Consider the following 11,321-nt stretch of genomic DNA (forward strand, 5'->3'; position numbering starts at 1 on the left):
TCCAACCCGCGAAGAGGCCTCTGAGCGCCGCGGAATGGCGCGAGCTCATTTGCATGCACACCACTGCTGATATTTATTTAAATTTAATTTCATTCCCGCACGCGGTGTGGCGTAGGCTTTTGTGCCAGAGTCATATTAACCCTTTGACTAGTTATTATGCGGTGCACGGCGTAGCCCACGCGACATGAATATTCATATCCATAGCGGCTTCCACCGAACCCCCCCCCCCCCCCCCCCCCCCCCCCCCCCCCCCCACGCCCTCCTCCTCACCCTCATGCCGTGGTGGCTTGCATGTGTGCCATACTCAGCCATTCGTCTCCCCCGTCCTTCTCCCTACCAGCTTAACTACGTTTGCGCCCGTGTCCACCGAGGCTCGAGAACATGTCAGATAAGACTCGCATGCCGAGCGGGGAGCGCGCCCTCGCCGGACGACGGGAGAAAATGGCTGTCGCAGGTAATTAATGTCATGTCAAGGTGAGGTAGCGGCGGTGGACTTTGTTGCGCCTCAACTTTGGCAGCTAAACATGACCGGTGACTCCACACACTGCCATTTTGAATGAACTTGAAACTGTCAGTGATTTTGGAGGGATTTGATTTCGGGAGTTAGGGATGGGAATCAAAAATGCGTGGCCATGTTTTGACAGTATTAGCGCAGAATGGACACAAACGCTCAAAATGGTTCAGTTTTACAAGGACGCATGAAACAGGGCAGCCTATGATATTTGCAAATACACTCAGGCATTCACACACGGGTTTTTCCATCCTAATGGGGACATCGAATTGACGCAATGCATTTTCTAGCCCCTAACCTTAACAATTACAACAGATTACCTAACCCTTACCCTGACCTCAACCAAAATCCAATTCAAACCTGTACTCTAAAAATAGGTCTGATCTCTGATTTTTGAACGTGTGATGCAATTCCTTTTTTTTTTTGTCATTTTACATACTTTTGGACGAACTGTGAGTGCCATTTGTTCTCTTATAAAAGACGAGTTGATGCACATCTCCATATATTTCAAAGAGGAATGTTGTGATCCACCAAGGTTAGGATCATATTTTAAATCAAAAACAATTCTCCAGTTCAAAGCAGTTTATGCTACACTCCTAATATTTATACTCATTACTTTTCATGCTGTCAATTTCGTTATGTAATATAACTCCCCCACTGTGTTAGCGAGAATATGATAGATTGCAGCATGTTTTGGTTACAAACTCGGGTTACAACAGAACAGAACATCACCTGCCTTTCTTCATGCCAAAGTGCATCATGGGACGATGGGTCCAGAGGGCCCATCTGGGCATTACGCGCATGAAGGCTCCGCCCCATCATAAGTTCCTGCTCCGTCTGTCCAAGCAGCTCGGAGACACCGCATGGCACAAATCTGTTCCACCCTCTTTTCACGGCAGGGGCAATTTGAGGGGCAGCTTATTTTGTTTAAGTGCGGTCATAATGGGACTTGGGTAAGTGCACGTTTGCAAGCACCGTCAATTATAGCTTTCCGTATATGTGAATCCCCTCTTTTTACAATAAAACTCCTCCTATTGAAGATGTTCCTTACGCCCCCCCCCCTCCCCCCTTCCTTCCTTGCCTCTCTACTGTCTTTCTAATGTACTCATTGACCTTGGCGCGAACGATCCAGTGGCAGATTGCTACATGGTAGGGGCACACCAGCTATTATTTTCAGCCAGCGCGGGTTAGACTGCCAATATTTCTTCCAAACAGGATAGCAGGGGCGGTATCAATCTCACTGCTTCATGCTTCATCATAACTCTTAAAAGCAGCTTCATGGTGGAGATGCATTTCCAGAATGTGGTTTAGGAAATAAAACATCCGTGCTATGTACAAACAATAGATGAGAAAACACGTTAACGAGATAATTTTCTTATTATTTCGATCTTTGTGTTCTGAACATGTAGTGGTTTAACAAAAGTCCTGGAATTTAATAGTATTTTTCACCATTTTCATCAATGGCGATCATGGCTTGCGGTCTCATTTTTAAGTTCATATCAGGGGAATCTATTGGGTTTCTGGTCAAGGTTCTCATCCAATCATGCCTTTAAAGACCTAAACGAATCCTATAGCCTCAGTTTGTCATCAGTTTTTCAGATTTCCGGGTGTGGTGACTTTTGTGAATAGGACTTTCTACTTCTCTACTTCCATGTGCTGTCTGCTTCTGGGCCCAGTCATCTTCATCTCGTGCCACATTTTAGACAATGCGTTTGTATTGTGTTCTTCTACCTAAAAGGTGCACATAAGCATCTCATCGTTCTACTACTCATAATGCAGAACCAGGAGCATCTAGGGTTTCGATATTTGACTCAAGCTTGTAATGGTATAGGGGGTCAAACCTGTGATTTTAAGGTTTGGAGACAACAACTCCAACACCCAGGCCAAGCCACCACATAGTCCACATCATTTTTGAATTTGTATTAAACAGAAGGCACCACCATTATGCGAGAGTAAGAGGGGAAGAAACCATACTGATCTTGAGGGCCGTTCCGTGTGGAGTTTTCCTGTGTGGGATTTCTCTCTGTTCTCCATTTTTCCAGATTTCCCAACAAGATCACTTGACCGACGTATAGACAGCTTGGATACTGGTCTGTTCCTCAGCTATGGACCAAATAAAGTCCCGTTTCATCCTTTCTTGGTCTCAACTGATCAGTTCATCGGCTGCCAACATGTCACCTTGCTGCTGTGCTCCTCCTGGATGATGGATCTAAACAGACTTTGCGTTGTCTCTAAGTACATCCGATGACTGTTGCCTTACGTTCAATGGAGAATCCTTTCATGGTGGGCTCCCGCAGTGAGTGGGTCTAGGCCATCCTTGGATTTTTCCTCAGTACCCTCAGATATGAAGCTCTCCCAAAAGATTAGCCAATTCTGTCCTGCTTATGATGCAACCCTCTTTCCAGAACTTATGGAAAGCAGACAAGCAGACTGATCTTCTCTCTCAAAGTCAAGAAAACTTCACAAGATGATGGAGTTTGAAGATATAGCCGCAACAACGAGCCACAGCTACATTATTTTGTTCATTTGGCTGTTACCATTCTTGGACCACCTCCCCACCAGCCTTGCTTCCCCTCCCCTGTTACCCCTACTCCTCCTCACCCCCTTCCTATCCTCCCATACAGCAGAGGGTAGTTGGCACCAGTATAAAGCTTCAGCCTCCTCCGACGACTCGTGCCTAGCTTGCTGCCAACCTGTGTTGTGAAGCTGGGAAGAGGAGTGGTGAGAGGGAGGGAAGAGGAAGAGCAAAGAGTGAAGGGGTTTTTTTTTTTTTTGGGAAGGGAACAAAACGAGCAGCCTGGAAATCGACCTTGCCGTCACACGTTTTGGCATCCCTGGTGTACGTCCCTGCCATATTTCGCCGCCTGGAGTCCACATTTTGGTGAGAATGACCAGGGCCACAGGTAAAACCGAAGGCTAATAAAAGCCGAATGCCCACTAAAATTAGTCAAACTGGGCTTTATAATACGGTCACTAAAAATTGGTGATTGTTTTGCCTTGGACCGTCGGTGAGCATAGGATATTTTGATTCTATAAATGCCTGTTCAATGGCAACAAAAGATAACCCACAAGTCCCACGTTTATTGTATAACCCTAAAAACAAAAGCACTGAATGGAAACCTCCGCTCCGGAGTGAGAAAAATTCCTTTTCGAGAATTCCTCCGGCTTGTTTTTTAACTGTCTTTCTGTGTTAGGTGAAGTACTTGTTGAAGAATAGCGGATGTGGATGGTTTGGGAGGAGGTGTGTTTGGGGGTTATGCTGGTGGAAGCCTGGCACAGTCTGGACCTCAGCCAGCTGCTCGATTTTGCAGAGGAGGGAACATACCTACAGCAGAGGCTGGTGTGAATACAATCAGATCTCGCGCTTGCGTCGGGTGGAAGAGCAGAAGGCATGATGGGGAAGCTGTATGAAGTGTAGACGGTGAGCAGCTGGCAGAAACAGGAACAGGGAAGCTTGCAGAAAGCGCTATTTCGTAGAATGTTTTCACTTGTCATCGCTCTGTTTTCGCTTGTTTTAGAGAACAAAAAACATCAGTTTCTTGCTGTTAAAGGTTGCGTCGAGGCCAAGCGGAGATAGCAGTTATCCAAAAGCTTGTTGCGGTTTGTGGTAGTTCTTATTCATATCCCAAAATGTATTATTGCCACCTACAGGACTGGAGGGGAATTGTATCATTGGGTATGGAAATCTTTTACATACAGATATGCACGGTGTTTGGAACGTTGGAATGTATTTTACTGGTGACAGACGGGTTTCAGCTTTTTTCACTTATCTGGGGCTTACGGAAGTGGACAAAAACGAATTGTTAAACAATGAATAATCTCTTCATCCAAAATGTAATGCAGGTAAGCACAGGTCGATGGCCTGCTGTTACAGGATAAAAAATAAAAACATCCAGGAAATGAACTATTTTATCTTTCTGATTGAACTTTGTATTCAGGTCATTGTCACACATCACATCTCTCTAAGCAGCTCGAGAGCTATCTGGCGTTGACCTCGGAGCAAGCATCCATTATTGGTGTGTGCCTAAGCTCTTAGTGTACCCATTGGCCTGTTTATCTGCGCACTAATATTAGTGGTTGCTGTACCAACCAGCCTTGCTTAGCGGAGATTTGCACGCTAAGTCACCTCAGTCTTCTTAGCGAAGTCTAATCCTCCTCGCACATCTGTGGGCTGCGCCGACATCACATGCACTCCTACTTTGCACACGCTGACTTCCTTTTAGCGTGCTAATTCCATGTAGCACCATTAGGAGTTTTCACTGCTTGATAGGTTTGCAAACAAATTGTGATCACATGACTCAACTCTTCCACTCAATTCTTTCATCCAAAAAATTCCAGAAAATGAAATTCAAACAAAAATTCCTGTAGTCCAAATGTTTTGGGGTAAGGTTCTCACAATGCACTACTTTTTTGTTTGCTGTGGGAATTAGTTATGGGAATGCAAGCTTGAGGTTTAATGTGATTTTTTTTTTGTGTGTGTGTGAGAGTGTGTCAAAAAATATGATCAACTAATATAACAGTTGAAACGTGAAGCCTGTTCATTTAACTATTTTTAGTTGTGTTCTGTTCTACTAGGCCCCCCTGAAGTCATTTGTTATTCTTCTCCAAGCATAAAAATGAAAAAGAAAATATCCACTCAAATCATCCTATTGAAACTCATCTTTTTGATTTAAAATGGTTGTGTGTGACCAAACACAAATTTTTCATGGTATCAAAGCTATTTTCTTTTGTTGTTGTTGTTTTTTTTTTTTTTTTTTTTTGGTCTTGTCTTGTCTATTAATTGCATAACCAGCATAAGTCTAAGATTTTGTTTCGGCTCAACAGTGACGTTACAGTAGCTTACCTGCCGTTGTGGATTTTATAGTGATAGATGAGTGAAAATTTCCTTCATCTGGTGACATTTTGGCAATCTGTGGTGACTTTGGCAACCACTGTCGACCTTGAACAAACCCAAAGGTGATCACGAACATTCGCCAGTGTTTACCTCTCAGTACAATAGGGGCATAAGGTGGCTTCTGTAGTCCTCATTATAAGCTACTGTTGCGTTGTCAGGTTCACTTCGAAGACACCAAAGTAACTTCTTTCAAAGGCAAAACATTGCAAATGTTGAGCAGGTGATAATTGTCAAGTCATGTACTTTAATTCGAGAATCGATAATACGTGCCAAGTCAAATTCAAGTCCCGAAACTTACGCCTCGAGTTATCGGATCCCTTACCTCCGTTGCAGACCGTTCAAAATGAAAAATAGGTTATTAGCGGCGTGACCCGTTTACATGCATGCTGTTGTTCATAATGTGGAAGCACTTTGTTAATTTCTCAGCCTTTTTTTTCCCCACACTTATTGTCCAATGCAGGCAAGCATGGAATCAACCAGAAAAACCGGCGTAGCATGGATCCTTTTTCCAGGAGGTATGGAGACGATCATGGCTCGGTAAATGGTTCAATCATAGTATTATACGGTCAGTAATCGCCCCAAGATTGAATGGTGTCACAGCAATATTGCTGTTTATGTGCTGGCAGGGTTGTTTCTGGGGCGCTGCAGGTTCTTCTCCTCCCAGGTGGGCTTTGGCAGCAGCTTTACACCTAACCACATCCACCAACAGGTCTTCTCAGGTATTGAACTTGACCCGTGATGTTTTGCTACCGATGAGTTTCAAAGTCAATTTTTCTGAGACACCTCACTACATTTGATCCGCCGTTCGGTATGATGCACCAGAAAAAGTACCACAGTCGGACTCATTATAGCTCTCGCGTCGTCTCTCCGCCTTCCCTTCATCTGCAGGCAAACTCCAAATGCACTGCTCCAGATGGGCTGCATATACCAATCCCCCCTCCTCCTTCTACCGTCCCCACCCACCCATGACCTACTTGTACGGATTGGGCTGCGTTCTATGCTGTACTGCGGCGTTTCTCAGCAGAGGTTACCGCGTATGAAGCGCCTTCAGTGGGCTCCGTTCCCTGAGACTGTGATTTGGCATGAGCTTAAATCTCAAATCCCTCAAACATCCCGGTTACCTGTGTGTGCGCGCGTGCGTCTGCGTGTTTGTATCCTCATCAAGATTCTAATAGATCCATGTAGGGCATTGATATATAATTCAAATGAAGATGTCTGGCTCTGTTTGGCGCGCTTTAATTATGAACTCCTCGCGCTTTCCAAAAGGCGCCTCGAGAGCGAGCGTGGCACCCCGATGGCGGGCGAGGTAGAATCGGACGTAGAAAGGACGAAGGCGCTACGGGCTTTGGCTGGCAGACATTCTGAGCGAAAGCCCTTCAAGGGATTGCACGTCAGCTATAAGATAGAGCTGGATGACAGCTAGAGCTTGAGGGGGAGGGTGGGAATCAACTTTCTGACGGGAAAGAACATCCGAAGGAAAGAAGGGCTGAAAGAGAAGGTGCAGGCGTCGCTCCAGTGGCCGTGACGGAGCGGAACGTCGGCAACGGCATCGCGGTGAAGAGCTGTCAACACAACAGGGTCGGAACGGTCAAAGAGACAGACAGGACTGATGGAAGTGCGAGTAAAGCTACAGCAGGATTAAAGGGCAGACTGAAAAGTGGTAATGTGACAAGGAGGTTAAGTCGTAGTCATGGAATGCAATACTTATTAGGGGCCTGAGCGCCAGATGATGCAAAGGCCATCGTGGAATCTTTGGGGTCTTCCGCGACCAAAAACAAAAGCTGAAACGAGTCTGCTAGTAAATTGAGCCCCCTGGTTTAAAAAAAAAAAAAAAAAGCTCAAATTTTTTTTTTTTCATGTCCCAAAGACCGTCGGAAAGAAGCAACAAATGTTAATGTGCCACATGATTAGAAGGCAGAGTTCAAAACATACCTTAGTTTATCAAATAATATATGAACATGACTGCATTGCTACATTTTATTTTGGTTAGAGTGTTAGGGTTGTTGCTGTTGCTCCCGACTCCTGGTACTAACAACACAAAGTCATTCTGAAATCACGTCCAGCCGTCAATTCAGGACGCTAACAAATAACTATCATGATATTTGAAATTTCCCATGCGACCTACATTCCTAACTAGGCAGTGAAGCATCTCGTTGACTGAAGCTGCACCTCTTTCTGTATGGCTGCCTTTTCATGACATCATTCTAATGTCGGTCAGTCACGAAATATCCAGCCATCCATCATCTTGATCACTTATCCTTAAAAGGGTTGCGGGTCGCTGGAATCCTATTGCAGTCTAGTGAATAAGGAACTAAAAATGGATATTTTACTGACATTAAAAAAAAAAAGGAAAAAAAACAGTTTCAAGAGACCACACTCACTGAACAGCCCCTTCCTCCTATCAAATTGGTCCCCATAGGAAACCAGTATTCATAACAACAGTTCCGCCCGCAGAATTGTAGTGACGCAACTGATGCAACTGAAAATAAGTGTAATAACCTAAAAACGCCTGCAGATGGAGACGAAACAACACAAAAACAGCCAAACCCCTAGGGTCATGACAGTTGTTTTGGGCGCAAAACCGGAAAAATATCATAAAGAGGGGATGAAAAAACACTGTATTCCATGAAAATAACATAAGTCAGGGACGTTGTAACACGGGGGTCCACTGGAGTCTCCTCCCAAAGTGTGGAATGAAAATGAGACTAAAAGACATGGATAAGGTTGGCGCGTATTTACTCTTGTACGGATGGTAAGAGATTGTTATCAAAATTGTGAACTTTCATGATGCAGGCCCTTTAATTATGCTAACATTGACACAGAGCACCTGTTGCCTTACTCCCAAGTCGGAGAAAAAACGAACCCTGTCACCACTGTTTCCAATGAACACAAAATTGGATTGCTACGTCTATTATAAGAGGAAACACATACATGTCTCAATCACCTTTACCCAGATGATTTCCAACGACAGGTACTTAGACCACCAGGGAATTCAGCCGTCTTTTCAGGGCCTCAACGTTCCCAAATTCTCACCAAGCACATGTATCCTGGTGTTACGTGTTGTTGGAAAGCCGAATTTGAAGAATATGAAGGTGTATGAATTAATATTGAGAACACGTTTGCGCTCAAAGCTCCGACAGAGTTGCAACAAAAAGAACCGAGTGGGTACAGACGGCTCAATAGTTTAGAGGGGGATAGAAAAAAAAAAGTTTTGACTGTAGGGGGTGAGAGGACAGGATACTTTGTCAAAGTCACAGCGGCATCCATCCCAACGCGTACATCCCTCAAGGCGTTTTTCGCACCTGCCTTGTACAGTTGGCTCAGATTGAGCGCTTCATTTAGCCCCTCGCTATAGTTTGTTTGGACAGGTGTGAATGCAGTGATCACACACGGCCGATCAAAACAACCGCATGGAGACCATTTTGAAAAGACTGGGGCTCAAAAATCAATATTTTTTTCATTCAATATGATAACTACAAATACAAATATTGGCCAATTCAGTTATATAACAACAATATGATGAATTTTGAGCTTTACCGATTAAAGCTATTCACATAAAACTCATTTAGTTTTATTACCATTGCACTTCCTCATGTGCGTAGAAACAAGTTATGCTAAAGTTTGCTCCTTTTATTTCGCTTTTTTACAACTACTATTTCTTTTTTTTGCCTTGTTGCAAAAGGTGACCTCCTACAGGTTAGTCTTGGTACTGCAACAGAAAGTTGGTGTTTGATGTCATACTGATAATGGATTAACCCTTTTGAAACCTTGTTTAATTTAAGCATTGCCTAAATTTCTGCCTCTCTACAATAAATATTGTCAAATTTTAGGTAGCCGCAACGCACACTTCGAGGCGTGTCTCAACGTTTGGGTGGAGCCAAATGTGTGACCTCGCACACCCCTCACAAACACATCTATAAGTTCTATATTTGTTGTGGGTTACGTTAAGTGTCTTTCAGATTTCCCACAATGTGAGCAGTCAGTGAACGCTGCGCCAGTGTAACGTTGAATGCATTCGAAGCAGTTGCTTTTCCTTTTTTGCTATAAATACTCAAAGTTGCGCACCATCCGTATTCCAGCAAGTTTATGATTGTGTGTATATGCCAAAAAGACCACAATTGATAAACAAGTCAAATGGAATACCTTTCAATATTCTCTAACCGGAGGACTCAGCTCCATACCACTCTTAAGTAATATTACTTTGTATGAACAAGGAAGCACTCAGATGTTGGTTCGGTCTGCTTGCTTCTTTCATTGAAAATAATGCAATAACAACCACATCTGCTGCTGTTAGCCCCAACAGGCAGTGGCTGCTAACAGCTAAGTGATGTCCGCCCTCTAGTTCATCCTGTTATGGGAATTATTGTTAGTAGCCGATATAAAAATGCGCATCTCTACGTCAGAATTCAGTTTGTGTGGCCGACAGGTTAAGATTAATCGAATGTTGTAAAAAAAAATAAATAAATAAATCTAACTATTTAAGTTACCATTTATAGGACACACTTATACATTTGGCCTCCATTTTTGGAAAAAAAAGTGTGTCTTATATTTGGGGAATTACGATAATCAAATATTCAAATTATCGACAGGTGCAACTCTAAATTAATTTGCGTTCTATCCTGCAGATCTGATTGGACACGTCGTGTGATGAGAATGGCCTGGAGAAACTGCTGAAACTCTTCCATCCAATGTAAGGTAGGAGCGACCACACGCACACGGCCCACAAAAAAAAAAAAAAAATCGGCCAGCAAACCGAAGGCATCCCGAAGGGGACACGAGAAGGGTGTATTGGAGCAGAAGGATGCTGCCCAGACGTGTACGTTGTGGCGGTGGGGGGCAGAGGGGGTTGGTGGAGGTCTCATGGGTTTAAGTCAATGGCTGACTGTGTTAATGTGTCTGACATTCAGCCATCCATGGAGAGACATGCCAGTGCGGTACGTGACGTCCCCCCAAAAACATCCGCATATTTGGAGACTGTTTCATATTTACACTGTAAAGCCACAAGAACTGTCACATTTTCCTTCATTAGTCAATATTTTAAAAAGAAATATGTGTATAATTGTATCTTGATGGACAATTCATTCTGTGACCAAGCTCAGTTAAATCCGTTGAAAATGATCTGATATTGCCGTTCACCTGTTTCAGCCCCTCCTTATCTACACCAAATATATCTAATTGTTTTTTTTATACATAGAAATAGCATTGTATTGCAAAAGAGAAAAATGATAAAAGGAGGATATACCATATTTTCCGCACTATAAGGCGCACCTAAAAGCCTTAATTTTTTTGAAAAGCTGATGGTGCGCCTTATAATCAGGTGCGCCTTATATATGGAACAATATTGAGATTGGGATTGGTAGATGGGGAATGAACTGATAAAATAAGCTTTACCTGTTTCTTTTGTGTGTTTACAGTTGAATAAGGTTGGTCATATTGACATTGCGTTATTTTTAATTGCGTTATTATGCTATTGAGAGTTTAGAGTTTGAGTTATTATTGTTATTACTTTGAGTATTACTATATTGTGATTGAAAAAGTTTTAAAATGTCATTAATTGAGGGTGCGCCTTATAATCCGGTGCGCCTTATATGTGGGAAAGGGTTTTAAAACATGTCATTAAATGAGGGTGCGCCTTATAATCCGGTGCGCCTTGTGGTGCGGAAAATACGGTAAGTAGACATTACTGAAAAATTTGTTTATCTGGCGCTTTTTGTGTTTTCATTACGTACAGATTTATCCCAATGAGAGTATTTTAAATTTTTTAGACCTCGCTCATCTACATCAGATGGTTTTTGATATTTTGGTCCTCTGAGGGCAGCACATTTGATATCATGTACACCCCTGGTCTACATGATAATGCGATAACATTCGCGTTTTATCCAGCACAACTCATATGATATTTGTGTTAGCATTACA

At 43.1% G+C, this 11,321-nt stretch overlaps 1 protein-coding gene across 1 annotated transcript; it reads left to right on the forward strand.

Annotated features, from left to right (window-relative positions):
* Positions 1 to 355: 355 nt before the first annotated feature.
* Positions 356 to 10,088, forward strand: msrab (methionine sulfoxide reductase Ab). Its single transcript, XM_088433983.1, has 4 exons — positions 356 to 454; positions 5,866 to 5,942; positions 6,032 to 6,124; positions 10,031 to 10,088. The coding sequence occupies exons 1-4, from the start codon at positions 382 to 384 to the stop codon at positions 10,034 to 10,036; spliced, it is 249 nt and encodes an 82-aa protein (XP_088290109.1). The 5' UTR covers positions 356 to 381; the 3' UTR covers positions 10,037 to 10,088.
* Positions 10,089 to 11,321: the final 1,233 nt, after the last annotated feature.

The sequence above is a fragment of the Hippichthys cyanospilos genome, chromosome 14 (assembly GCF_059441005.1).
Source record: "Hippichthys cyanospilos isolate Australia breed blue-spotted pipefish chromosome 14, RoL_Hcya_1.0, whole genome shotgun sequence".
In the NCBI taxonomy this organism is placed as follows: domain Eukaryota; kingdom Metazoa; phylum Chordata; class Actinopteri; order Syngnathiformes; family Syngnathidae; genus Hippichthys; species Hippichthys cyanospilos.

What these genes read in the sequence shown, in the direction of transcription:
- msrab (XM_088433983.1), top strand. Translation starts at nt 382, where the DNA reads ATGTCAGATAAGACTCGCATGCCGAGCGGGGAGCGCGCCCTCGCCGGA. An exon ending in GGAGAAAATGGCTGTCGCAG is followed by an intron (nt 455 to 5,865) that starts GTAATTAATGTC and finishes TGTCCAATGCAG; the next exon opens with GCAAGCATGGAATCAACCAG. An exon ending in ATGGAGACGATCATGGCTCG is followed by an intron (nt 5,943 to 6,031) that starts GTAAATGGTTCA and finishes ATGTGCTGGCAG; the next exon opens with GGTTGTTTCTGGGGCGCTGC.